Below are 27705 nucleotides of genomic sequence, written 5' to 3'. Positions count from 1 at the left end.
GGCGGGGGAAGCCCCGACCCCTCCTCCTGCCGAGCCGGGGAGAACCGGCTGGGGAAGGGCCCTGGGCAGGGAGGGGTTAACTCCGGGGGCTGGCTCCAGCACAGGGCTCAGTGCGCTCCAATTTGGCTGCAGAAGCCCCCAGCTGGGCTGGCAGGGGCTGCAGGTCGGGAGTGAGGGGCACCTGCTGAGCTGTGGGGTCGGGGGTCCAGGGCTGGGCTAGCAGGGGCTGTGGGTCAGGATTGAGGGGCACCTGCTAAGCTGCGGAGGGAGACCCCAGGGCCGACCTGGCAGGAGTGAGGGGCACCCGCTGATCTGGGAGGTGGGGGGTCCAGGGCTGGGCTAGCAGGGGCTGTGGGTCAGGATTGAGGGGCACCTGCTAAGCTGCGGAGGGAGACCCCAGGGCCGACCTGGCAGGAGTGAAGGGCACCCGCTGATCTGGGGGGCGGGGGGTCCAGTGCTGGGCTAGCAGGGGCTGCGTGTCAGGATTGAGGGGTACCTGCTGAGCTAGGGGTGCAGACCCCAGGGCCGACCTGGCAGGAGTGACGGGCACCCGCTGATCTGGGGGGTGGGGGGTCTAGGACTGGGCTAGCAGGGGCTGTGGGTCAGGACTGAGGGGCACCTGCTAAGCGGGGGGGGGAGACCCCAAGGCTGGGGTAGCAGGAGGCTGCGTGTCAGGCTTGAGGGGCACCCGCTGAGCTGGGGGCGGGGGGAGCCCAGGGCTGGGATATGTTTGAGCTGAGCTGGGTTTCTCTGGAATTCCTGCTAAACAAAGTGAGGCGAGGGGCAGGTTCACTGAAGCTGTTTTGTCTAAACTCGGGCAACTCTTAGCAGGGTGGGTCCCACAGCAGGGGAGGGTCAGTCCTCCCCTCTCCCTCTTCACACACCAGACTCTTTTCTCCTTCACCGTCTCTTGCCCTAGGTCTGGGAGCGCCTCAGGCAGAACAATCCAGTTCCTCTCCCCACACTGCTCTGCAGTGGGCAAGCAGGAGCCCTCAAGTCACTGCAGGCCAGGACTAGGATTGGGCTGAGGCATCAGCAGGTCTCTGTGTTTGTGTGGAGCCCGGGACTGGGTGAGCAGCAGGGGCAGGCTGTGGGTGGGGACTGAGGGGCCTCTCAGGGCTGTTAACTTACAGGGAGCCCAAGCCTGAAGGAGCAGAGGGGCTGTGGGACCGAGGGACACTGGCAGAACTGAGTGGGGACTTGGCTAGGATAGCAGGGGGCTGCAGGCCAGGAGTGACGACCACAGGCTGAGCGGGCGGTGGGGATGGGGGACCCAGGCAAGGATAGTAGGAACTGCATATCAGGGCTGAGGGGCATTGGCAGAGCTGAGGGGGGACTCGGCTAGGATAGCAGGGGGCTGCAGGCCAGGAGTGACGACCACAGGCTGAGCGGGCGGGGGGGATGGGGCACCCAGGCAAGGATAGTAGGAACTGCATATCAGGGCTGAGGGGCATTGGCAGAACTGAGTGGGGACTTGGCTAGGATAGCAGGGGGCTGCAGGCCAGGAGTGACGACCACAGGCTGAGCGGGCGGTGGGGATGGGGGACCCAGGCAAGGATAGTAGGAACTGCATATCAGGGCTGAGGGGCATTGGCAGAGCTGAGTGGGGACTCGGCTAGGATAGCAGGGGGCTGCAGGCCAGGAGTGACGACCACAGGCTGAGCGGGCGGGGGCGATGGGGCACCCAGGCAAGGATAGTAGGAACTGCATATCAGGGCTGAGGGGCATTGGCAGAGCTGAGGGGGGCCACTGTGCTGCAGACATGCTCCAAAAACTTCCTGGCATTAATTCATGGCGTGACCAGTGTCCCTGGGTCACCACCACGGTTTGCTGACACCACATAATTCCTAATCCTGCCGCTCATCCCTTTCTCTGAGTCATCAGAAAGATCCTGGGCAAAACTTTCCTGCAGCCGGGAAGCACCAAGGGGTGACTTTTTCTCCCGGGATGTGCAGGAAGGAAGCGGCAGAAAGGCCTCTGTGCATTCCACTCGCTGGCACTCTGCCCTCCGGAGACCAAACCACAGGACACCTCGCTCTTGGCCTGCTGCTGTTCCCTCTCTGCCCTGGGTGTCTGCAAACCTCTCTCAGGCCGGAGTCCAGGTTTCAAGGCAGAGCCATAACTAGTATTTTTGCGCCCGAGGCAAGAATATAAAATTGCACCCTCCCCCAAGGCTGGCTCTTCGGTGGCGGGTCCCTCAGGCCCTCGGAGGGAAGGGCCTGCCGCCGAAGAATGAATGAAGGGGCGGTGGTAGAGCCTGTGATTTTTGGGGGGCCAACTCACAATTTGTGACTGCTTGGGCTGGTAATGTTGCTTCCAAGATGGTCTTTGGTTCCATCCAGTTCCAGTCAAAGAGAGGAGGGAGGTGCTGGATATCAGCCGTGGCCACTAGGGATCAGCATGTGTCCTGAGAATGCGGGGAGTTCAGGCTTGCAGGATAGGATCGGGGTGGCAGGTTTGTAGACATTTTGGTGGTGTGCAGAACCCATCCCCCACCCAAACTCCGCCCCCCACCCGCCCAAGGCTCTGGGAGGGAGTTTGGGTGAGGGAGGAGGTCTGGGGTGCAGGCCCTAGGCTGGGGCAGGGGATTGGGGTGCAGGCTCTGGGAGGGAGTTTGGGGATGGGAGGGGTGCAGAGAGATGGGGTGCAGGAGTGAGGGCTGTGGGTTGTGGCTGCAGATGAGGGGTTTGGAGTGTGGGAGGGGCTCAGGGCAAGAGTAGGTGTGTGGGGATGAAGGCTCTGGCTTGGGCTGGGGATAAGGTGTTTGGGCTGCTGGAGGGGCTTAGGGCTGGGGCAGAGGGTTGGGATGTGGGGGTTCTGGCTGGGGCTGGGGATAAGGTGTTTGGGGTGCTGGAGGGGTTCAGGGCTCAGGCAGAGGGTTGGGATGTGGGGGTTCTGGCTGGGGATAAGGTGTTTGGGGTGCTGGAGGGGCTCAGGGCTCAGGCAGAGGGTTGGGTGTGGGGGATGAGGACTCTGGCTGGGGCTGGGGATAAGGTGTTTGGGGTGCTGGAGGGGTTCAGGGCTCAGGCAAAGGGTTGGGATGTGGGGGTTCTGGCTGGGGATAAGGTGTTTGGGGTGCTGGAGGGGCTTAGGGCTGGGGCAGAGGGTTGGGGTGTGGGGGTTCTGGCTGGGATTGGGAATAAGGTGTTCGGGGTGCTGGAGGGGCTCAGGGCTCAGGCAGAGGGTTGGGTGTGGGGGATGAGGACTCTGGCTGGGGCTGGGGATAAGGTGTTTGGGGTGCTGGAGGGGCTTAGGGCTGGGGCAGAGGGTTGGGGTGTGGGGGTTCTGGCTGGGATTGGGGATAAGGTGTTTGGGGTGCTGGAGGGGCTTAGGGCTGGGGCAAAGGGTTGGGGTGTGGGGGTTCTAGCTGGGGCTGGGGATAAGGTGTTTGGGGTGCTGGAGGGGCTTAGGGCTGGGGCAGAGGGTTGGGTGTGGGGGATGAGGACTCTGGCTGGGGCTGGGGATAAGGTGTTTGGGGTGCTGGAGGGCCTCAGGGCTCAGGCAGAGGGTTGGGATGTGGGGGTTCTGGCTGGGGCTGGGGATAAGGTGTTTGGGGTGCTGGAGGGGCTTAGGGCTGGGGCAGAGGGTTGGGTGTGGGGGATGAGGACTCTGGCTGGGGCTGGGGATAAGGTGTTTGGGGTGCTGGAGGGCCTCAGGGCTCAGGCAGAGGGTTGGGATGTGGGGGTTCTGGCTGGGGATAAGGTGTTTGGGGTGCTGGAGGGGTTCAGGGCTCAGGCAGAGGGTTGGGGTGTGGGGGTTCTGGCTGGGATTGGGGATAAGGTGTTTGGGGTGCTGGAGGGGTTCAGGGCTCAGGCAGAGGGTTGGGTGTGGGGGATGAGGACTCTGGCTGGGGCTGGGGATAAGGTGTTTGGGGTGCTGGAGGGGCTTAGGGCTGGGGCAGAGGGTTGGGGTGTGGGGGTTCTGGCTGGGGCTGGGGATAAGTTGTTTGGGGTGCTGGAGGGGCTTAGGGCTGGGGCAAAGGGTTGGGGTGTGGGGGTTCTGGCTGGGATTGGGGATAAGGTGTTTAGGGTGCTGGAGGGGCTCAAGGTTCAGGCAGAGGGTTGAAGGTGAGGTGGGGGGGTGAAAGCTCTGACTGGGGGTGTGGGCTCTGGGGTGGGGCAGGGCTGGGGATGAGTTTGGGGTGCAGGCAGGCTGCTCCAGGACTCCCCCCAGCCCTTTCCTGCCGGCAGCAGTGCGTTCTGGAGGAGGAACCCCCCATTCCTGCCCCCCCAGCAGCACGCTCACCCCCACCATAGTCACTGCGTGTGCTCCTAGGGCCCCTCTCAGCTCCAGGAATCTCCCTCCCCTCCCCATGGTGGGTGCCGTGGGGCGCTGCGTGCGCCTGCTCCCCCTGCTGTAGCCCCTGACAGTAGCTTCACTGGGGGTGGGGGATGGGGCTGCCTCCTTGCCCAGCGTGGGGCAGGAGTGGTGTCTGCAGGCGGGGGGGTGGTGCTGCTGGAGGGTCCCATTGGAAAATGAAAGGGTCTGAGGTGGAAGGGCAGGCTCAGAGTCAGTCTGCCCTGGCAGTGAGATGGGGCACAAGGACCCCGCGGCAGCAGTTGCTGCAGGGGAAAGACAAGGACTCTCTGCTCCTGGACCGGGGAAAGGGGGTGGGCCGGGGGGGAAAGCAAGTCACAGCCAGGAGACACTGGGGGGAAGCGCGGGGGGGGGGGATCACCTGGGTTATAAATATCTCCATGCCAGTGGCTTTTTTCTCTCTCTCCACCTCTTTCTGCCCCCCCCCCCCCCCCCCCGGCTTTGTGTGTCTGAGGCAAGTGCCTCCCTCGCCTCGCCCTTGTTACGGCGCTGTTCCAAGGGGAGCAAGAAATCCAGCTGTGCGGGGCCACCCCATGCCCGTGGCCCTGTAGGCTTCCAGCTGCAGAGGAGCCCCGCGCTGCTGGAGATTAGAGAGCAGGGCCTTCGAGGCCTTTCGAGAGCCCTCGCAGGCTCGCCGAAGTGCCCTGCCCTGCCCGGTCTCGGGCTTGCCCTGCCGATGGGCACACGTCCACGCTTGCATTGATGTCGGTCCCGTTCGCACGGGAGGATCCCCAAGCCCCGTGCGGCCTGGCTGCACAGGGGCCACGTGGCAGCAGGCGCGTGGGGCGGGGCGGGGCGCGACGGAGGAGCCGGTCTCCAGGCCAGGCCCTGGCAGGAGTTTGGGGGGTGACAGCGATTCACAAATTTGGGGCTCATCAGTCTCTGTGGGGCATGTTCCCACCAGCCCGGCACACTATGATGTCATCGTCCCTGGGCCCTCAAATGACGTCACCCGGTGCTGAGCCACATCAGCGCCTGGTCGTGTCACTTCCTGCCGTCACCATGGCACCCACGGTGATGTCATGCAGGCCTGTGGGGTGGGCGGACCTGTGGAACGCGACCAATCGGGGGAGACCCCAGCAGCGGGCTTGTGGGGGAGGGAGCTCAGGGCTCATCCCATGGGCCTGGGTCCCCACGGACCTTCCCCAGGTGGCGTCATTTCCTCAGCCCCTTGAGAAGAGACTGACCCTCCTGACATGGCGGCTACTTCCGACTACATCTTTTCTCCTGGCTGAAGGCAAAGACCTTTACAACATGGCGGCGCGCCGTTGGCGTGAACGCCCTTCTCAAAATGGCGACACCTCCCGACTGTTCATTGGGCTGCAGTTTCGACCTTTCCAATATGGCATCAGAGCCCTGCCAAGCGCTCACTTCCGCCCGTGTGAGGAACCCCGGAGCGGATATATCGGCCCCGGCTTCCGGTCTCGCTCCTTTTCGGCTGCGGCTGCCTCCACGTGAAGATGCCTGTGAGTGCGGCCCGCGGGGGGCCGGGCCTGGCGCGTCCCCCTCGCCCAGAGCGGTCCCGCTCCGCCGCCCGGGGCCGGGCTCTGGGAGGGGGCGGCCCAGGTAGCGGGGGCCGGAGCCGGAGCCGGGCCCGCAGCGGGAAGATGGCGGTGGGGGAGGGAGAAGAAGGGACCAAGATGGCGGCTGGGGGGCGCCCCACGGGGGAGGTGCGGGAGGGGCTCCCCGGGCCGGCCTAACGCGCTCTGCTTGGCTTGCAGCTGGCGAAAGACCTGCTGCATCCCTCCCCCGAGGAGGAGAAGCGGAAACACAAGAAGAAGCGTCTGGTCCAGAGTCCGAACTCCTATTTCATGGATGTGAAGTGTCCAGGTGAGGCCCTGGCCCCCCAGCTGGTCCTTACCTGGAGCCGGTGTGGGGCGGGGCCCTTGGGCGCACGGGAACGGGCTCGCCCCCGGCTGTGAGCAGTCCTGCTTAGCTCCCTAGCCAGGAGGCTGAAGGTAACCTGGTAGCCCCTGTAGTCAACACTGACCGTGAGCACGTAAGACTTGGTGGCGGTAGAAGTTGTCCTACTCTGGCATCCAACTGAGCTCGCCCCTGTGCGGAATTGTAAGGAATGCTTATCTCGGTAGAGCTGGCCAGGGGCTAGAGCGGGAAACGCAGGCCAAATCCAGACTGCTAGCTGCTTTTGAAGGGTCCTAGAATCTTACCTTTTCTATGTTTTCTCTACAGTCTGGACCTTGATTATACTTTGACCAAGAAATTTGGACCTTGACACAAAAATAGACTACTGTTGGACTAGATCCAGTGCAGAAGGCCCTTCATGTGCCCTGGCTAGTCCCCTGCCATGGGGATGCCCTGGGATTATCTTGTCTTTCAGTTTAATTGTCTGATGTTAGCTGAATTCATTATTGTAGCTCATGGACAACTGGTTTTTTTTTCCCTGAGACCCAGGGACAGGGGTTCTGCAGTCTGCTGTAACTACCTGTAAAATGCAAGCTTAAAACGTTTGCTTTTGAGAACCCTTTAAATCCCCATTATGGCCAGAACAATGAATATTTTTCACTGTTGCCTTTAGCCCTCTTCTCTTTCTCCAGCAGATTAAAGTTTAGCTTGCTTGCTGAAAATGTCAAAACCTCTCTCCAGTAACATGCCAGCTTTGTCATTGCTCCAGCAGTGGAAATAACCCTGCCTCAGTTCTTTTGTAGAATATGCTCACCTCAAACTTGTGCTTTGTTCCAGGTTGCTATAAAATCACCACTGTATTCAGCCATGCTCAGACTGTAGTACTGTGTGTTGGCTGCTCAACTGTGCTGTGCCAGCCCACTGGAGGAAAGGCAAGGCTTACAGAAGGTAAACAGCAATTTGTACTTTAAAAAAGCCAGCCAGCCACTATATTGTTTTACTGTTTTGTCTTGCTCTTGTTTTACTTGAACTATAGATTCCTCAGGGCAGGAAGTGTATATCTTGGTTCTTAATGCATTGTACACCTCTGTGTTATAATACCCCAATACAAAATTTTACTTTGAGGGGCACTTAGAAGAGTCTAAGATTGTTCAGTATGTGTGAAGTACTTGCAGAGAGCGGGTTTGCTAAGTATAATGAAATGCCTTTTAAGTGACCAGCAACAATTAGTCTCCAAGAGCAGTTGGCAGGATAGAACTACTAGAAACCTTGGGGATTCTTGAAGAATGCTTAGGGTGGATGGCTATTTACTGGTGGTCCTCACAGGGTCATTGGGAATATACTTAACTATCTGTTGGCCTTCATGGTTATGAGCCACGCCTGGACTATTTGAGCTAGTTCCATGTTCTGTTGGCTCGTTTTACTTCTACAATGATGGATCTGACCTCGATTTTGGAGCTGTTGATTCTGAGGATTTCAAACTCTCCCAGTGGCCGAGTCCTTGTTGAGCTATGAGAATACAGTCCGCCTCCCTCAAAACCCCTAGAGGCTTTGTGGTGCTGGCACCATCCTGTGGACTGGGCACAATTCATGATAGTCAAAGGAGTAAATGACCCAACCATCCCTCCCACAGGCTGGTACTGTGCTTGGGATTTCTTACTGTTCTTTCCTAATCTAGGATGCTCCTTCAGACGAAAGCAGCACTAAATGAAAGTGTCTGAGATGGGGGAGACTACCTGCGCAGTTGGCTGCACAGACAAATATAGATGGCTCAAGAGCATGGGATTCGGCCACAGAGCAACATTGTCAAGATGTGAACAGAAGGCTTTAAAGATGTCTCTAGAATGTGAGGGGAGAACATGACTTCCATACTGTCCCTGTAGCCTCACCCACCTGACTGTCAATAAATTTTGGATAAAATACAGCTTAGTCTGTTAACTTGATACTCGCATAGTGCTTTTTTGGGTGATGACAGCAAAACTGTTCAACAGGAGTGAAAACACTTTCTGGGCTGAGTTTGACTCTGCCCTGCTTGTAATTGCCACAGGTGCTAAGTCTATGAGTCTGACTCTTAGCAGGGCAAGAATATGGATATGCAGTGAGCCCCTGTTCACCTTGGAGTGAAACTAGTTATGCTCTAATCCCTCCCTCTCCTCAGCTGTCAGCATAATCTGACCATTCTTAAAATGGAAGGTTCAACCACTGTGAATCCTGACTTTGCCCTGCTGACAGCACAGGCTTCTGCAAGTGACTCCCAGATATTCCTCCAACCACAGTAAAGTACCTTGTTACCCTTTCAGTGCTCTGATCGGATACTCTACCTCTACAGGCAGGCACAAGCCTGCTGTATCATACATTACTGGCCTGAAAAAGGTCTAAAAGTCAAACTGCTGGGTGGCTTCTGGACTTTATTCTGGCCCAAATCATGAGGGAGTTTTCTTGTTGCAGGATCTACCTGATCATTTAAAGTAGAATGGCACAAACTATTGTCTTTGGCAACTTGGTAGTGAGCGCCTGTTCAGTACCCATCACTGTGGCCAGAAGAGTCTAAAGTCAGACTATCAGAGGGTAGCCATGTTAGTCTGGATCTGTAAAAGCAGCAAAGAATCCTGTGGCACCTTATAGACTAACAGACGTTTTGGAGCATGAGCTTTCGTGGGCGAATACCCACTTCGTCAGATGCATGGGACATGCATCTGACGAAGTGGGTATTCGCCCACGAAAGCTCATGCTCCAAAACCTCTGTTAGTCTATAAGGTGCCACAGGATTCTTTGCTGCTTTTAGAGTCAGACTGTCCCAGAGAACCACGAAGGTGCTGTGACTTCCAGTTACAGGAGTTGGGACTACACCTAACATCACGCTTCACTAGACGTTTATTGTTGTACAAGTAGGTACTGCTTTCAAATGTGCCTTCTTCGTACACTCCAAAGCCATAGCTGTGTCCTGTTTCTTGCACTGTGTTGCTGAGTACCAACAGGAGGATATGAATACCCTAAGTGTAGGGGGAAAAGGTTATTCAGATCAATACTGGACTGCTTGGATATTCCTAGGACACAGGAACAAAAAGGACAGGCTTTTACGTAAGACAGCTGCTGCCATCTAACCTTGCAATTTATAGAAAACAGTTCTTAAGACTTCAAGCCCTTTCTTGTAGCCGAGACAAGGTGGGGGAGGTAATATCTTGTGTTCTTGTCACCAGCAAATGATTACCTCACCCATCTTCTCTCACTATCCTGGGACCAACACAGCTACACCAGAAGTACCTGATCGCTGCTAGGGGAATTCAGATTCACTTTTCCAGGCTGGCTATTCTGCCTCCGGAGAAGTGAGCTTGGGAAGTGAGCAATGAGAAGCTGGGAAAGGGAGTAAACAGGGTGAGAGACTCTGTCCTATCTTATATAGCTGTTCCAATCAATTACATACATCTCGTTACACAGGTTTCCAGCTTACCTGTCTGAGGTGTAGCTGAGGTAGGAACATAGACAATAGGTACAGTCTGCACTCTGGTCAGAAAGGCATTGTATGCTGCAAAAATAACCAATCATGTAATATCAGTGGAGCAGGTGTGAAGATAGTCTCATTATGCTAAAGGCTTGTGTACAAGGTTACAGCAGTTTAATTTAAGGTGTGATTTTAAACCAACACAAAGCTGCATGGCCATTTTGAAGTCGTAAGGATTATTTATACAAGGAACTAAAGCTGCTATTCCTGAATGATAGTGGGGGGCGCTAAGATGCTCTAATTTATGTGTTGACATCACACTCATTGATTTGCTTTAACTCAGTGTTCTACAGAGAGATGTGCTGTTTAGCTTGTCCAGTACTATGGGTTTAAGACAGTGCAATAAGCCATGCAAACAAGCATGAATTTTTCCACAAGTTTAACTAAACCAATGCAACTTTGTCTAAAGGCCAAACTGGCAAATAAGATATTCCCACAAAAAACATTTTCACAGCTTGTGTAGGTCAAAACCCTATAATGAAGTCTGCACCCTACCATTTATGCAGGTTTGTGAAGGAGGAAGAGAAGGTGCATTTTGGCACTAATTGTGTAGCACAGGGTACCAAAATCAATATGTGAAACTGGCAGAAATGTTGCACTATTTAGATACCATCATAAGTAACTGTAAATAAACAATCTATTAAAGATTAAATCAGTAGTGCTCAAAAGGTACTCCTGTTGGAGCCAATCTCTATCCCCAGAAGAGAGAGAGCGTAAATAGTGACAGGGCAAGTTTCCACCATACTGCCCTTTGCCAACATACCTCAGCCCTGCTCCAGAGTGACCATGCCTAGAGAAGAGAGAGGAATTTGACTTTCCCCTGGAGGGAAGCCAATCCTTTAGGAACTGACTCATTTCATGTAGGCCACTGAGCCTGCTACTGGCTTTTGGTTTATTTCAGGCTTAGAGTAGAAGAATCAAGCTCTGGCAGTGAAAGGCTTCATGTATATCCCAGTGCAAAGAACTCGCATTGCTTTTTTCCACTTAAAGTTTACCGAAGGTGATTTTTCATACCAGGAGGACAGTTTAATTTGACCAATAGGGGCCTGCCACTGCCTCTGTGTATAACATGTCCTAGCAGCCTGAACTACAGGTTGCGACTGCAGGAGCAGAAACTCAGCCTGTTATCCTTCAGAGGCAGATTCACTAAGTTACATGACATTTATTATGGGTGGGTGGGTTTTTTCCTCCTGAGATTTTATAAACTGAGGGCCTGTCTGCTTTATATTGTCATTAAAGATAGTAGGTTACTTACCTACGTATCTTTCTTACTGGCCAAAATGCCCTTTCCTCACTGGTGGATGCTAGTTGTCTACATGAAAAGTGGCTGCATCCCTGTATAGCAGTATGTATACAGGTTCTTGAAAGGTGTTACAGAAATAGGACAAACACCAGGATGATCTCTGGGGGTTAAACCTTTGTGTGCTAGGTTGTGTTTTATTTCAGAAAATGGTCTGAAATGTGGTTGGCTGTGGTGTGTACGGTTTTGGTTTTTAAATCAAGGTGCTTGTAATTTTCAAACACTCAAAACAGTGTTGCACTCTTAAAAATATACACAAAGTATAACAGACAAATGATTGTATTCAAAGACTGAGTGAACACACAGGTAAAGCTGCCTGTTTAACTGCAAACCTCTTGTGTTGTCACTTACTGAGAAAGATTACAGCTGTTGATGCTAGAACAGCAAAGAGGGTGAAGAGAAGGATCTGGTAAGAGCCCATAAGCTGTTGGACAATTCCTGCTTCATTGCACTGACCTAACATTTTCCAGAAAAGTGAGGTAATATTTAGTCTTGCATGTAGGCAACTGCTAGTTTCTGTAATAAATGATGACACTGTAGAGACAGGCATCTAACCCCTCTGCTGCTTTGTTGCAAAAACTAACTTAAATATTAAATAAGCGGTTTCAGAATCATTAACCCTTTCAATAGGAATGTGGCACTGAAGCCTTGAGGAATGAAGTTCTCTCCCTAGACCAGGTGCAGCACGACCAGGTGCAGTGAAAGTTTCCTGGCTCAGGCCCTGTCAAAGTGCCTCACTAGATGTTGGAGGGACCACCTCATGGACTAAGGACAATTCAGTCTCCCGATTCTATCGGAGACTCCCTTTTCACTAGGAAATAGAACTAGACCACCAACTCGTGTAATGTAGACGACTAAATAAAATCAGATGGAAACCGCTTTGTGTCATTATTAACCTGCTGCTCCCTACAACTCGTCTTCCCACCCACATCACATTCAGCTGTTCACACCGAGGGAGTAAGCATCTTCCTTGCGATCCCACTTAGTCTTTGCAGTGAAATGAACAAAAGAGGGCCCCCTTGTTACTGAGTTAGCATTCAGAAGGACTGACCTTGGGTACTTAACTCCCACTAGGGTCAATGAGAGTTACGATACCACACAGGTTCAGGCCTAGACACAGTAAGGAAGACTCTTGTTTCCCTTTTTTGTAAGAGGAAAGCAGTCTGGAATGGTAAAGAATTAGGATCCAGGAACTAGCAAACCACTTTGATGGCAGTATTGAAACTTCTCATGCAAATAAGACCAGCTGATACTTACTTAACAGATGCTGCCCTGCCAGAACTCTCACGGCTATGGTAACTCTTTGGCCTGTAAGAATACAAGAGACATTGATAAAGATGGGGGTTGCCATCTGGTGGAGAGATGTGAGATTGACCACACTAACTGGGTAGGAGACAAGTCCAGGCATGCTGGGCAAATGTTCAGGCTGCCTCACTATTATCACAGGAGAGTTGGGATGGACCTTTGAAAACAGACAAAAAGCAGTTACTGAAAAGGTAAACAAAAACAGTACAAGCCAGGTTTGTATAGTACTAGGGTTCTACCAAATTCACAGTCCATTTCGGTCAATTTCATGGTTATAGGATTTTTAAAATCATTTTCATGATTTCAGCTATTTAAAGCTAAAATTTCTTAGTGGTGTAATTTCAGGGGTCTTGACCCAAAAAGGAGTTGGGGGTTGAAAGGTTATTGTGCGGAGGGTTGATGTACTGCTATTGGCGGCGGCTGCCTTCAGAGCTGGGCAGCTGGAGAGCGGCGACTGCTGGCCAGGATCCCAGCTCTGAAGGCAGAGCCCGTGCCAGCAGTGGCGCAGAAGTAAGGATGGCACAGTATGGTATTGCTACCCTTACTTCCGCACTGCTGACTGCAGAGCTGAGCCCTCAGTCAGCAGCTGCCACTCTCCAGCCACCCAGCGCTGAAGGCAGCAGCGCAGAAGTAAGGGTGACATGATATGGTATTGCCACACTTACTTCTGCAATGCTGCTGGTGGGATGCTGCCTTCAGAGCTGGGTGCCCGACCAACAACCACCGCTCTCCGGCCACCCAGCTCTGAAGGCAGCACAGAAGTAAGGATGGCAATACTGCAACCTCCTTAAAATAACCTTGTGACCCTCTTGCAACTCCCTTTTGGGCCAGGACTCCCAATTTGAGAAATGGTCTCCCCTGTGAAATTTGTGTGCTTTTACCCTATACTATACAGAAGACCAGATTTCACGGTCCGTGACATTTTTTTTCATGGCCATGAATTTGGTAGGACCCTAAATATTACACACCCAAACACAGAATAGTGAGGTTATTTACAACAGTGCAGTAGTGATAACAAGTATTCTTGTAAATACCATCATTTGCAGTGGGTAGCAGAATACTGGATGTGCAGCAGCTGATACTTCCAGAAATGGCCTGGGCCTGCTGGCATGACCTTGCACACAAAGTGTGCACAAGGTTATGCGGCATGGGAGGTGCCATTTTGAAGACTGCCCTGCCCTGCCCTGGCAGGTGTGACAATGTGCGAGGTCACTCCAGTGGGGGAGGAGTGGCACGCTCTTCATTATGACATCCGGTTTTCTTTCAGTATCAGACAGGCGACAAACCACCCCAAAAGAGGATTGTCCAACGGCCTGCCTAGCAGTGGGGTTATTGTAACTTAGGTTCTCCCTTGTCTACCTGTCCACCATTTCTCCCCCCCCGATATAAAAGAGCGGGAGTGCTCAAGTACTGTAAAAAAACACCACTGTTTCTTAACACAGAAGTAACTCAATCATTTCTTGAAGAATCTCCCACAAGGGACTGCTCAGATTGCACCTAGTATACTGGGATCAGATTTTACCTACAGATACATCCTAAACAGAAGGAAGAAAGGTATGCATATGCCCCAGGAATGGAGGGGCAGAGAGCTTTCTATGTACCTCCAGTTTTTCTAACACTTTCTCAGCTCCGACCACTCTGATCTTGCCATTTAGTTGTTTGCTGCTAAAAACCAATTCAGACTGGTTGAGGTAAAATGCAGGGAGGAAGGGAACCAGGATTCTTTGCATTCCATCCTTGCTTTGTTCACTGAAGAGACAGACCATCACATATACAGAGACCTCAGCAAAACTCAAAGCCAGCAGGACTTCATCAGACTGGGGTTTCGCAGTGATTAGGCAGGCATAGAGACCTGAATTCAAGATGGCGAAAAGCAAAGAACAAACATTCAGAGGCCTCAGGTTTGATTGTTTTTAATACATCAGCCATCTATCACCGGAAAACTACAGACAGTGAGGGGAAAGGAGAATTCACTATGCATATTCTTACCCAATGCTAAAAATGATTAAAGGTCTTGAGAACATGACCTATGAAGGAAGGCTGAAGGAATTGGGTTTGTTTAGTCTGGAAAAGAGAAGACTGAGAGGGGACATGATAGCAGTTTTCAGGTATCTAAAAGGGTGTCATCAGGAGGAGGGAGAAAACTTGTTCACCTTAGCCTCCAATGATCGAACAAGAAGCAATTGGCTTAAACTGCAGCAAGGGAGATTTAGATTGGACATTAGGAAAAAGTTTCTAACTGTCAGGGTAGTTAAACACTGGAATAGATTGCCTAGGGAAGTTGTGGAATCTCCATCTCTGGAGATATTTAAGAGTAGGTTAGATAAATGTCTATCAGGGATGGTCTAGACAATATTTGGTCCTGCCATGAGGGCAGGGGACTGGACTCGATGACCTCTCGAGGTCCCTTCCAGTCCTAGAGTCTATGAATGTTTGTGAAACCACCATGTTCTCAATCCGTGGAGAAATGGGAATTTTGTGGGGAAAAAAAAAAAATCATCAAAAATGAAAAATCCCCCAAATCCCTGGTCCTGTCCCTGGAAAGGGGCCAGCGTGCCTACCTTTTTCAATGCTGAAGTGTGCCCGGACACGAAAGACTTTACTTGCTGGAATATCCAGCACTGTGCTGCTGAACTCAACTTGGCATAGCAGGTGAGACGCTGGGCGAAGCAGACTGGTGACTGCATAAAGCTGACTAGGGCTGCATGGGCCTAGAAGAGAGAACAGGAAGAATGAATGAGCTAGTATGATCACAATGGGTCCTTTTCAAGCCCAGGCGATGGAGCTTTCTCTGGTGGCTAGACCATCTGAGAGACCAGTCTATCATTCCATCCAACCTACACTTCCCAGACAGAAGAGTCTTTCCCAGTAGGTCACTGACACCTACCATCATTTCAACGGCAAAGTACAAAGCTGAATTTGAAACAGACAACATGTTTTTCTTACTTAAAAACTAGGGCTTGGAAGTTTTTATTGACAGCATAAGAATAGGCCTTGTCCTTTTTTAATCCATTATGGTGCCAATTCCATTCACTGACATCTGAACTGCACTTGGAGGGAAAGTAAGCCAGACAAGGCCTACATTAAAAGGATATCCTATTTTACATGAGAAAATATCCCTGATTTTGAGATTCTTCAACGGACACATAGGATGTACTATGTACTAGTAATCTGTAGTCTAGCCATTGTAAAGGTTGAGCTGTAGTTTCATCTCGTTTTAGGGTTATAAAGCCTGCATGGTTTATACTGACTTTGAATAAAGTGCAAGAAGACCAGTTTATAAATTGCTTTTTACCTGCAATTCAGTTTCAAATATGAGGGCTCCTACAGAATAAATACACTTGCTCTCCCATAGAACAAAGACTAGAACCACCCCATTAACTGCAGCAGTTCAGTAGTTTAGGCCACGCTGGAGGAATTTAGAAGAAGCCAGCAGTAACAAGTCTTACCTCTGAGGCTTGTTCCTGCACTGCCTGTGGCAACAAAAACCCAGACTTCAGAAGAGTTAGGAGTATTGGTTAGGTAACTTTTGGGACCAAGATGGAGGCTTAATCTTGATGAACCATTGACAACTACCTAAAACATAAAATGGGGTATACATTTGTGTTCAAAAGACTGGTATGTTCATGTGGACAGTGAGGAGTTTTATTGCTATAACTATTTTTCTGCTACTGAACATTCTCCAGATCCAAGTGATTTTATTACCTTTGGGACCAGACTGTCATTTACTAAGTCCCCTTTACACTGTCAGAGTGGTGTAAAAGACTCAAGCTCTTAGGCCTGGGCTACACTGGCGCTTTACAGCACTCCAACTTTCTCGCTCAGGGGTATGAAAAACACACACCCCTGAGCGCAGCAAGTTACAGCGCTGCAAAGCGCCAGTGTAAACAGGGCCCCAGCGCTGGGAGAGTACGTGCAGCGCTGGGAGAGTGCGCCGCAACCACACTAGCACTTCAAAACGCTGCCGCGGGAGCACTCCCACAGCAGCGCTTTGGAATTTCGAGCATAGCCAAGCCCTTAGTATCTTCTTTTTAAAGACCCTATTAACTTACTTACACGACTGTTTTTCCTATAAAGCAACTGAATCCAGGTTTGCAAATTATCCCATGTCAAGTTACAGTAAAAACTCTGTTTCTGCAGCACCATAACAGAGTCTTCAGCCACTATGTTAATAGTGCTGCTTTCAGTTTCTAAGTATGGGCTGTGCATTCTTATAAACAAAAGGATTCCAAGGTAAATACAGGCTAACTGCCATGGGTGCAGCATACAAGTAATTTATGGGAAGAATTTTCTTGGCAGAAGCAGTAGTACGCTGGTCTCTCCAACAAAAGAGTGTAGCAATAAATACCTCTCTGTATGTTTTCACTATCCCTGGGATGTCATGGAGGATTGTAGCTGTTCCAGCATTCTTCACAACTGCTGCTCCACTCAAAGGGTCTATCTCAAGAATGCCAGTGGGGGAGACTTGCCACAGCCCAGGTTCACCTATAAAGGCCAAGTCAGTCTCCACTTCATGAAAGGAATCACTGAATGTGCTGGGAATAGGTTTTGGACGTCACTTCCCCTAAAGTACGTTCACAGAGTTCATACAGTGTAGGCCACACTCAGATCTTGTCTTTTTAGAGCTCAAAGTGAACCTTTGAAATAGTCATGCTACACAAATGCCCCCCCCCAGTGGAATACACCGAGCTGACTGTCTGCTTGATTGCAAAGGCAGTCTGTCAATCATATTTACGTGAATAAAATAGAACCATAAGGCTGCAGGTTAATTTTTAGGGTGTCTGAGTCAAGAGAATGCTCAGATAAGGTTTTATAGGATAACGGCAGGGGTTTGGCACTCCTGGCTACCTTTTGTTCCTAAGACACTGTCAAAGCCTAATTTACTGTGCCGTGATGAGAAGACAGTAATAAAACTGGAGCTGCAGGAGCACCAAACATTCTGTACTGAGTGTTCTAATGCAGCTGCAGAACTCTCTGTATAAAGAACACCCGTCAGTAGCCCCTGTGCAGCCTGCCCTCTTGGATGGCTGTGAAGTGCCCCACTGGTGAGTGAGGAAAAAAGAGGAAAATAGCAGCCCTGGAATGAAAGGATGTAAAACACTCAAGGTCAGGGACAGCAAGGTTGAGCCCACACCTGAATCCTAGAGCAGCGGTTCTGAACCTTTTCCTTTCTGAGTTTTTCCTCCTCTCCCCACCAACATGCTATAAAAACTCCGTGGCCCACCTGTGGCATAACTACTAGTTTTCTGCATATAAAATCCAGGGCTGGCATTAGGGAGTAGCAAGCAGGGCCCATGCCACAGGGGCCCCCCATGAAGCTAAGTGGCTCAGGCTTTGGCTTCAGCCCTGGGTGGTGGGGCTCAGGGCCCTGGGCTTCAGCCACATGCGGCAGGGCTTCAGCTTTCTATCAAGGGCCCCAGCGAGTCTAATGCTTGGCAACCCCCCTGAAACCTGCTCAGTCCCCCAATGGGCCCCAGACCCCTAGTTGAGAATCACTGTCCTAGAGCACCGGAGAAGGGAGGAGATAGGCCTGATACTCCTTTTACTTGTACTGGTGTAAATTCATAACAAAGCCAATGTAGGTGTAAGGAGAATTAGGCCCTTTGTCATTAGACAGTAAGAAGCAGATACTCTCTCTCTTGAGGACCCACTAAAGCTGACACTTTCTGGTTCTGGGCTAGACAGGAATTGCCACTGGCAGCACTTCACTGCATTAAACTAGGCTCTTGTAGGAACAGGATTTCCACCAGACCCAACAGAGCTCCCTTTGTGCTCAATCCCAGAAACAAACCTAGTGCAGAAGTCATGCCAACACCGCTTTCCCCACGTGCAGTAGAGCCAAAGCCAGAGCCTTGCAACATGCTTCATCTCCTCCTTACCACTGGATGCCAAAATAAGCTAAACAGGCTCTTCTTGGTATGGCAAGCTAAAGCTGAGAGCATTTTAACATGTCCGATATTAACTCCTTAATGCCAATAAGCATTCAAACTCCCATCGCTAAGCAGTTACGCATTTTACACTGGCCCTTATCCTGTCTGTCACAGAGTTAATGGAGAAATTAGAAGCCGTACCAACTTGAAATCGGACGACTTTGTGAAAGTGGAATGTGTCTGGATTAGAATTTGGCCAGGACACTCGAGTGAACACTCCTCCCACAGCCACAGTTTTATGTTGCCTTCACGTCAATACCTTCAGCTGCGCAGGGAACCCTAACTCCATGCTGGGACACCGGTTCAGTTCTGACTCTGGGGAAGATGGTCCCCCATTAAATCCCCAGCACCGCTCCACTGTCCCTTAGTGCTCTCTCATTCAAGTATGGGCTGCCTAGCTCTGCTTAGCTTGTGAGATCTAACGTGGTGACCAGAACAGGTCATGTTAATACCACAATAGTGAGAGACAACACCAGGAGCAAAAAAACAACAACACACAAACCTTCATGGTTTACAAGGGGAGTGCTGAAACAGATCACATCTCCTACTGCAATGGGCTTTGAGAGGTCTGGCTCAATGACATGCTCCACGGGCACCTGGATATAATCAGCCATGCCTGGGTGCTTCTCATCCCAGATTCCCAGCAGTGTCACTCCTCTGTTCACAGCCTGAGCAATGTATGTGTAATTCTTACTCCCAGGTCTGATTAGCAGCAGGTCATCTCTGAAAGCAAACAAGCCCCAGTCAAAAGAAAACGAGCAGAGCTTCGGATGCCCAGAAGAGATAAGTATAAAAGCCCCATGGTAACATAGCCCAGTGAGTCCGTGAACCAGCTTTTCACTTCTGAAGAGCTCCCTTTAAATCTGTTTTAGCCCTGAAATACACCTCTTTCACCTATCCCAACACTTGTAATGCTAAAGTTTTACTTGTGCGTTTTAGTTACCCTAGTCAGCTATGTGCCGTCCTCCTCAGGACTGTACCTGTTCAAAGCCAGGTAAAGCTGGGTGTTCTGGGCATGGAATTTTTCCCCAATATTGTCGTAGAACTGGACTGTGAGAGTAAGAGCCATCCCCAGAGGAAATGCCATCAGAGATGTGCCGCGAACGGTGTAGAGTTGGGGACTGGTGCTTATCCTCAGGTATGACACTGGAGCCACCTGTAAGAGACAATGCTTCCTTTGGTGCACTTCAAGAAATACATTAAATGTATGTCTTTCCCACTGTAACAGATCCACTTATTATGTACAAATGTACAATGGTACGTAACTACTTCAGAAGGAAGAGCCACACCTACTGAGCCATCGATATCTCTTCCTGCAGCACCTAGGCTTTGCTTGGTCTCCCATCACTCAAAACATTTAAGATTGCCCTTAAATTATCAATAGCACATGAATCAATTAAAAAGCATACAATATTTATGGTGAGAAGATCGGCACTGTTTCTTAGCCCTTATTTTAAGCTGTAAAAAATGAAGTAACACATAAAGATACTTTGCACTTCTGTGGGGCCTTTCACACAATGGGGTGATTTACAAACATGAAACCTCACAACACATTATCATCCCCCATTTTACAAATTAAGGCTCAAAGAAGTGATGTGACTGGCCTCCAAGGTCACACTCTGAGTCGGGGCAGAGCTGAGGCGGAACCCTGGAGATCACAAACCAGGGGACCTTACTCGCTCCTCTGAGACACTGATCCTGATACAACAAATAGTACATGATCTCTTGGCATCAGCAGGTTTTACTGATTTGAAAAATCAGACGCTGGTGCTATTTCCTTTACTTGCAACAGTACTGGCAGTGTCTTACCCGGACCCCAGTTATGACTGTCTGGTTGACGCCAAAGTGTTCTAGAGAAGTTACTTCTAGCACTGCAGTGCCTGTTACAGCTCCTGCTCTCAGGAGCCCCTGGCCATGCTCCTCAATGACAGAAGAGTTGGGGAAACACTGCAGGATTTGAGAGCTCACAAGCGCTGCCCCATCCCTAGGTCAAAAACAGAGTGAACAAACCCTCGGTTACACTCTACCAGGCTGAAAATTGGGGTCTAAATGGAGGGCAGTGAAGCTATGAGAAACCTCAGCAAGAAGGACTTTTCTCAGACAAGCCACGTATCCAGCAATTTCAAAACTCCCCCAGGATAGTGTGCCTCCAAGCTCTTCCAGTTCACAGCTTAACATATTTGATTATTATTTAAATGAGGCATGAAAGTGCTGAGCCAGTGGTTCAGCGACAGCACCACCCGCTCATTCACAAGAGATCAGAGTTTGGGCCCCAAACTCCATCTCATTCCCTATGCTGACAGACTGAGAGCAGGAGGAAGGCACAATTTTCTCCAAACGGTCAGACCCAGCTCTGCTCAGGGTCATTCAGATATGTTACACATTTGAGGGTGGTAGGGTACCAGAGGATACCCCTCAGAAAAGTGCATATTATATTCCCAACAGAAAAGAACATTTCTGGGAATGTGCATAAACTAAGAACCACAAAAACCACCACCCCAGAGATAAGCATTTGCAGTTATCCAACAGTTCATTTCTTGCACTTAGGGTAGAGCTCAGCCTGGTCTCAATCCTCAATGGATAAAATTCATCCTTGTGCTGGGGGATAGCACGCGGCCTTACATTTCACTTCAGCCCTTCTGTGGCAGGCTTGAGTTTCATTTAATATGCACAAGGTATGGCTTTAAAGACTAACGTTCAGGCAATTTCAGAGACTGAGCATGCCCCAAAGTGGTCTCCCATGCAATAGAATTCTGCAAGTCTATGCAGCTCTTGGAAAGAAGATAAAAAGTTGACTGCAATGCAGAGAGATGGACAGCTCCCTGGATTGAAAGGAAGAACACATGCTGTAAACTAGTGGTGCACAATCTTATCACACAGGAGGGCTACATAAGCCTTGTCTGGGCCAAACAGATTCTACATATTTTAGGAGGTGGACCTGATACCTCCAGAGGTCCCTTCCAACCCTGATATTCTATGATTTTAATGTCACCTGTATTGATTTATCTTTTAAATTCAGCTTGTTTCGTACGTATTTAGATAGAAACAACCTATGTCTAGTATTGTCTATTTACACAATTGTGTAAACTAAATGATGTAAGCATGATGACAAAATGCTAATGAATCAGCTGTTAGTATTTTGTGTTGAAGCAGACTATGGGCTTTATGAAATGCTCTGGTGGATCACATATGACCCACAGGACATAGTTTATAGCAGGGGGGCACAACCTTTCTCTCTCCTATATTTCCTGGGTTCAGAATGGAATGTCTTTTCTTTGTTTACCTGTTTGTATACAGCTTGAGCTGTGAGTTTGTGGACATCAGAATCTGCTCTGCAGGGCACTCAGGAGAGAAAAGTAGAAGCTTATCGAACACCTGTAGGAACAAATCATTTTATAAAGGGTAATTCAGAAAAATACATCTGGGTTAAATTAAATAGCAGGTACTTTTAGAACCAACCAACCAATGAAAGAAAATGCTTTTTCACTCCTTCCCACAGGGGATCAGAGATTAGATGTTGTGACTAAAACGTAGAGATTGGATAATTTTCTATCAATAACTTTATAGGTGACATAGTAGGGATTAACACATTTTTTAAGTTTGTGAATGCAAGCTGATTGCTGTCCGACAGAATCCACCACCATCCATATGTATGGGAGAGAATAATAGAACTGGAACATATGGATTTTTTCCCTCCCTTCTTACTCCTAGAGCATCAGGTATTAGTCACTGCCAAAGAAAGAATACAAAAGTCAATTGACCAGTAATATGATCCAGTATGACAAACCCTGTGTTTCCATGTAGGCTGGTCAATAAGAAACCAGAAGAAAGCCCCTCAATAGGGGGGTGGAAATGACAACGGCTGCCTGGATAGCAATGCACAGTGCTCATCAGCAGAGAAAGGCACTTGTATTGTTGGAAATCTCTTCACACAAGGAATACACAAATACAAAACATAGTAAGAAAGTACTGAAAGAAACAACTAAGCATTCAACATGCATTTCCAGCAGCTGCTATGGGAGCTGTACGGTTAAAGCTCTTCATGTTGCATGGAAAAGAGGAACTTTCTCCGGCTTACTGACTGATATTTGCTTTTATTCTGAAAATGCCAAGACTGTTTGGCTCCAGACTCGAGAGCAGTCACTGAAACTGCCGCTGTGCAGGGGGTGATGATTTCTATTTCAAAAGGCTTCAAGAGGCAAATCTAAATGAAAATCCATAAAATCCATATCAAAAGTGTGGGCTGGACATTTAACATGGGCACGCCAGCTCATTAACAGAACTCTCCCTTGCTTTGCAGCAGAAACAACACTGCAGCCGGGGGGTTGGAGTTACACACAATCTATATTCACCCATGGGCAGCATGAACAAAGTCACCACTAGCCAGAAGTATCAGTTAGCAAGAAATACAGAGACATGCAGAGAAGGGATTAAATATCTCTGTGCACACTGTAACCACAATACATCTTTTGTGATGCACCTGTCCATGCACAGATAACAGCATATGCCTATCCATGGCACACATGCCAGCCTGACTTGGTATCTTGCCTAGTTTTCGTTTCTGTTTTCCTCCTTGCTTGCTTCAGATATGAAATCCTGTCTTCTACCTCTTCCCATGAAAGTAAGAGATCCCATTTGGAGTGACCAAGGGAACTTACCAATATTTGTACTTCATCTGAGAGTTCAGCCAGGTTTCCTTCAAACTGACAGGCGGATACATTCAGACATTGCACTGTCACTTTAATACTGGTTCTCCCAGCCGCCTTAGTATGTACAACTATAGCAAAGTTATTCTCGGGTACAACCTGCAGGGAAATCTGACAGAGAGATGGTAGGGTTGTCATTACAGGCTGCTCAGGCCTTTCTGATTAACTGTTCATTTATAGTAAAGGAAAAATGCAGAACGATGCCATCTGTGGGGTTCAAGAGGTCATTTTTTCCTTGGATTTTCTTCTTTATGATGAGAGATGCTATTATAAGTTAATTGCCTCTAGGTAGAATGGTTAATGAGCAACTCCTTCAAGAGCCTAGTACTGTTCCTCTTAAGATATACAAAGATCAGCAGCTCCAGCTGGCTCTGCTTGAACAAGGAGACTGCTAAAGACAGTCCCTGCCCCGAGGAGTTCACAATCTGAAACATGCACACAGCAGACATTGTATAAGGAAGTTTAAGGCAATGTCACTGCAGAGGTCACTGTTCAAAGGCTTGTGCAGAAGACTTTGCAAAAGACTTTGTCTGTTTCAAGGAAGGGGAGGTCACTTGGTGTCTTAATTTATGAAGCCATGGTGACAGGGATCCTGGCACTCAAGTCATATGGTTTGCAAAGCAGTGCTAATCTGCCTGGCAAGGAATTCTAATGCCGCTTGCCTTATCCCCTGATGCCTTTAGCCACCCCCTGCCATGCAGTGGGCTTTAATCGCGTTCTTGTGAACAGCTCCATACCTCTGAGTGTCGGGGGAGAAGGTCCAGAACATCTCGTTTACTCGCTGACCAATGGAATATCAGCCCTGGGTTGGCATTACCAAAGGAAAATGGAGTCAGAGTGCTGGTCAGCCCCATGACATAAACAGGCATCTGCAAAGGAAAAATACTGTCACCATGGGAACTCAGGGTACTGCTAATGTCTCCCACATTACAGTCTGGGCACCTAAGTGTAATTCTGTATGGGACAGCTTCCATATGAGGAGAGATTAAAAAAACTGAGACTGTTCAGCTTAGAAAACAGCTGACTAAGGTAGGGGAGGGGATATGATAGAGGACTATAAAATCATGACTGGTGTGGAGAAAGTGACTAGGGAAGTGTTATTTACCCCTTCGCATAACACAAAAACCAGCGGTCACCCGGTGAAATTAATAAGCAGCGGGTTTAAGAACCACACTGGGAAGCATGTGGGGGGAGGGATAGCTCAGTGGTTTGAGCATTTGCCTGCTAAACTCAGGGTTGTGAGTTCAATCCTTCAGGGGGCCACTTAAGGATCTGGGGCAAAAACTGGTCCTGCTAGTGAAGGCAAGGAGCTGGACTCAATGACCTTTCAAGGTCCCTTCCAGTTCTAAGAGATTGGTATATCTCCTATTGTTATTATTATTAAGTGCTTCTTCACACAACGCATTGTCAGCCTGTGCAACTCATTGCCAGGGGATGTTGCGAAGCCCAAGACTATAACTGAGTTCAAAAAAGAATGAGATAAGTTCATGGGGATAGGTCCACCAATGGCTGTTAGCCAAGATGGTCAGGGGTGCAATCCCATGCCCTGGTGTCCCTAAACCTCTGACTGTCAGAAGCTGGAACTGGATGACCTGGGAAGGATCACTCAATAATTGCCGTGTTAGGTTCATTCCTTCTGAAGCATTTGGTACCAGCCACTGCTGGTCTACATGGACCACTGGTCTGACCCAGTATGGCCGTTCTTATGAACAGCAAAACAAATTAATAGGACACAGACTATGAGGAGTTACCAGCATGGTGATACAAGGAATTAATTGTAAACTCTTCAAAAATAGTTAGCGTTTGTAGTATGTGTCATGAATTTGTTACCAATAGCATATTCTCTGAAGTCCCTTAACATTACTGTAAAACATACAAATAACCTTGCTAAATGGCTGGCTGTAGAGAAAACATCATAATCCCTTCCTACAGTGGCATATACTTGTGTGCAGAAGGCCCAAACTCAGTCCCTGACTCCCTGGACTGGTGGGAGGAGCTGTGTATGGCAAGTAGAGCAAGCATATTCTACTTGAAGATACTCAGATCTTTGGCAGCAACCAAGCAGTTCACCTTTTCAGTGTACATTCCATGCTGTTCTGCATATAACTTCCTTCTCAGTTATACACACAAAGCATTTGAGAGCCCTTCTAAAATTCCAAGTATGAGAAAGTTTAAAAAAACCAATCTTACAACAGTGGACTAGATGCATGATTCTCCACTAGGGGTATGGCTACATTTGGAATTTCGCAGCGCTGCGGGAGCGCTGCCCCGGCAGCACTTTGAAGTGTGAGTGTAGTCAGAGCAGCAGCGCTGGGAGAGAGCTCTCCCAGCGCTGCATGTAAACCACATCCCTTACGGGTGTAGCGTGCAGCGCTGGGAGCCGCGCTCCCAGCGCTGCTGCCATGATTACACTGACACTTTACAGCGCTGTATCTTGCAGCGCTCAGGGGGGTGTTTTTTCACACCCCAGTTGCAGCGCTGTAAAGTGTGAGTGTAGCCAAGGCCTAGCACTGTTTCTTGAGGCATTTGTAACTGAGATTCCAGGCTCCCTCTCCTCACCTTAATGATAAGTCTCTGCTGGGCCCTAGTGCACTGTCATTTCCCAGGTCCCATTCAGTGGAGCACAGAGCTCTAACCCACCGTAGGACTTAGGCTGCTTATCACTGTGAGAATGGGGTTTGGAGCAATCCAGGTTGGAGCGTGCCTAGTAGAACAGGAGTCAGCTAAAGTCTCCATTTGGTAAATTGGTGCCATTTGGAAGTTACTGGCCTAGATGACTAAAGAAGTGCATTTTCAGTTACTACATCACTTTAGTAAACCCAATCTCAGGATTTTCAGCACTGCTTGGATTTATACCTGCAATCACAAACTCCAGCTAGAGCTAGAAAGTCATTCACTACTTGCAGGTCAAGGTGGTTTCCGATATTAGCTACAGAACTAACCTTGGTAGCTGTTATAAGCCTAGTGGCAGGTGCATGAATTCTTACTGCTCTCAGCTGAACTACTTCCAGTTCCACTTGATCCTGCAATATAAGACAAATAACATGCTTTGAGATATATGAGTAAAACGGACAATCTGAGGAAGGAGACTGGGGACCTACCATCCAAATAAACAGTGCGTAGGCTGGTTAGGGACTCAGCTGGTAGCTTTAAAGGAGAACTAGATTTGCATGCAGTCCCAGAGGTTAGCAGAATTGTACAAGTGACAGTCCCTGAAGAACATTAAGCAAACATGGCACTATGGACATCAACATAGAGGCTGCAGAAGCTTATTTGCTAGCCAAGCAGGAAATGTTTCTGGTTGGCATAGAGCTGTTTGATGCTTTCTCCCATGAATTAAACATCTATTTTGTTTCAACAATGCACTTCCCACTGAGGGTGGAAAAAAAAGCAAGAAACACAGAGATGTAGGAGCCTATGCCACTTAGTCAGTCATTTCTCCCTCCAACAAGCATAGGCCTTACCTCTCATTTCAAATATAAAACCAAAGAACAATGCACCGACACCCTTTACTTCTGTCTAGGCACGGCATGCATATAGCATGGGATCTTGGGGATGATGGGAGTCTTCGGCAACCAAGGATTTCAGGATCAGTTCCACTGAGATGCCCAGACCCACCTGCAGATGTGCTTCCTCAGCAGAGGCCAGTGCAAGGGAAATACATCAGAGAAACAAATGAGGAATTACAAAACAAGACAGGAAGATACCTTTGAGAAAACTATTACTTTTCCTGTGTCTTCACTGACCACTTGAATGGTACCCTGTATTATGGCTGTTCCAACTGCCTTAGCCATCACCTGGCCTAGCCTGCTAACTACAGCTACAGTCTGGTTACTGATAGAGAAGTGAATGATGGACTGTGGCTGTGGGCCGCCTTCTGACATCACCTGCAATATATTTAAACAAAAGGAAACTGTAGCCTCAGAAAATGAGGTAAACTCAACTGAACCACATGCCAGATCTGCGCTTTTCCTTCTCCACAAATAGAAAGCGTATCACATATTGGAAACAAACAACGCAGTGTCTCTTCCCCGGCTTCTCAAGTGAGTGCATCAGATATACCTCACAGTGCAAATAAATTTAAAGAAACAGGAGAAGCTAGCCTGGAAGTGATCTGGAAGTGAGAGTCTGAGAGGGAGGGGAAGAGAAGGCCAAACATACCTGATGTAATTTTGACTTCTACTGCTTAGGAAAGAGTTGAGAAGGTTAAATGAGGAAGAGGTAGCAAAGTAGGAAACAGAAATAGGACTAGTAATAGGATGTAGAGCCTTTACCACCTGTTCTATCAGACATTTTTTACAATTTTAACATGGCGGGGGTGGGGGGGGAGGGAGGGAAAGGAAGGAAGAGGCAAAGGGGATTGGGTAAGTCTCGTTTGTCTCTGGAAGAACTAATATACTTTAAAGCTCACCTGCCTCATGTTGTGCGGAATGAGGGTCATTTCCTCAGGGATGAGTTTGAACGGAGGAAAGACCTGGCAAAAGGAAGAGGGAGAAACTTTTCTGCTGCAGGATTTCTTTTTAAAAAGACAAACTGTTAATATTAAAAATACTCTCTGCTTAGTGATGCACTGCTGGGCACCAGGCCAGTCTGCACTTAGTCTTCAAGTGCCACAGAAATTCTACCACTGCTGCCAACAACAAACCTCACAAGAGCTAAAATTACCTATATTTTAGAGACCAATGAGACTGATGGTAGCTCAGTATCTGAATTCTTTGCTACAGCATAAAAAATAAATCACATGCGCATTTCTCTAAACTGATTATGCCACATCATTTTGAG

General features: G+C 49.1%; 2 protein-coding genes across 8 annotated transcripts in view; one reads left to right on the top strand and one right to left on the bottom strand.

Annotated features, from left to right (window-relative positions):
• Positions 1-5690: 5690 nt before the first annotated feature.
• RPS27 (ribosomal protein S27) lies at positions 5691-8104 on the top strand. Its single transcript, XM_030541868.1, has 4 exons — positions 5691-5783; positions 6039-6147; positions 7018-7128; positions 7859-8104. Exons 1-4 carry the CDS (start codon positions 5778-5780, stop codon positions 7885-7887), a joined length of 255 nt encoding a protein of 84 aa, XP_030397728.1. The 5' UTR covers positions 5691-5777; the 3' UTR covers positions 7888-8104.
• Positions 8105-8975: 871 nt separating this feature from the next.
• The window catches only part of NUP210L (nucleoporin 210 like), a 45826-nt gene continuing 27096 nt past the window's right edge, over positions 8976-27705 (bottom strand). The window contains exons 24-41 of one of the 7 annotated variants that reach the window (XM_030541842.1): positions 27335-27397; positions 26631-26810; positions 25866-25946; positions 23661-23792; positions 22876-23034; positions 21501-21592; positions 20027-20201; positions 19198-19373; positions 18720-18940; positions 16636-16772; positions 15737-15863; positions 14849-14998; positions 13889-14139; positions 12240-12444; positions 11334-11438; positions 9632-9706; positions 9445-9534; positions 9091-9173 (exon numbers count right to left, since the gene is read on the bottom strand). In XM_030541842.1, the coding sequence (XP_030397702.1) occupies positions 9488-9534; positions 9632-9706; positions 11334-11438; positions 12240-12444; positions 13889-14139; positions 14849-14998; positions 15737-15863; positions 16636-16772; positions 18720-18940; positions 19198-19373; positions 20027-20201; positions 21501-21592; positions 22876-23034; positions 23661-23792; positions 25866-25946; positions 26631-26810; positions 27335-27397 (2376 nt within the window). In that variant the 3' untranslated portion in view covers positions 9091-9173; positions 9445-9487. The other 6 variants (XM_030541843.1, XM_030541844.1, XM_030541845.1 and 3 more) reach the window with 6 other exon arrangements.

The sequence above is a fragment of the Gopherus evgoodei genome, chromosome 24 (assembly GCF_007399415.2).
Source record: "Gopherus evgoodei ecotype Sinaloan lineage chromosome 24, rGopEvg1_v1.p, whole genome shotgun sequence".
Lineage (NCBI taxonomy): Eukaryota > Metazoa > Chordata > Testudines > Testudinidae > Gopherus > Gopherus evgoodei.
Note: the sequence above shows the minus strand (reverse complement) of the source record. Positions and strands in the feature narration are given on the sequence as shown.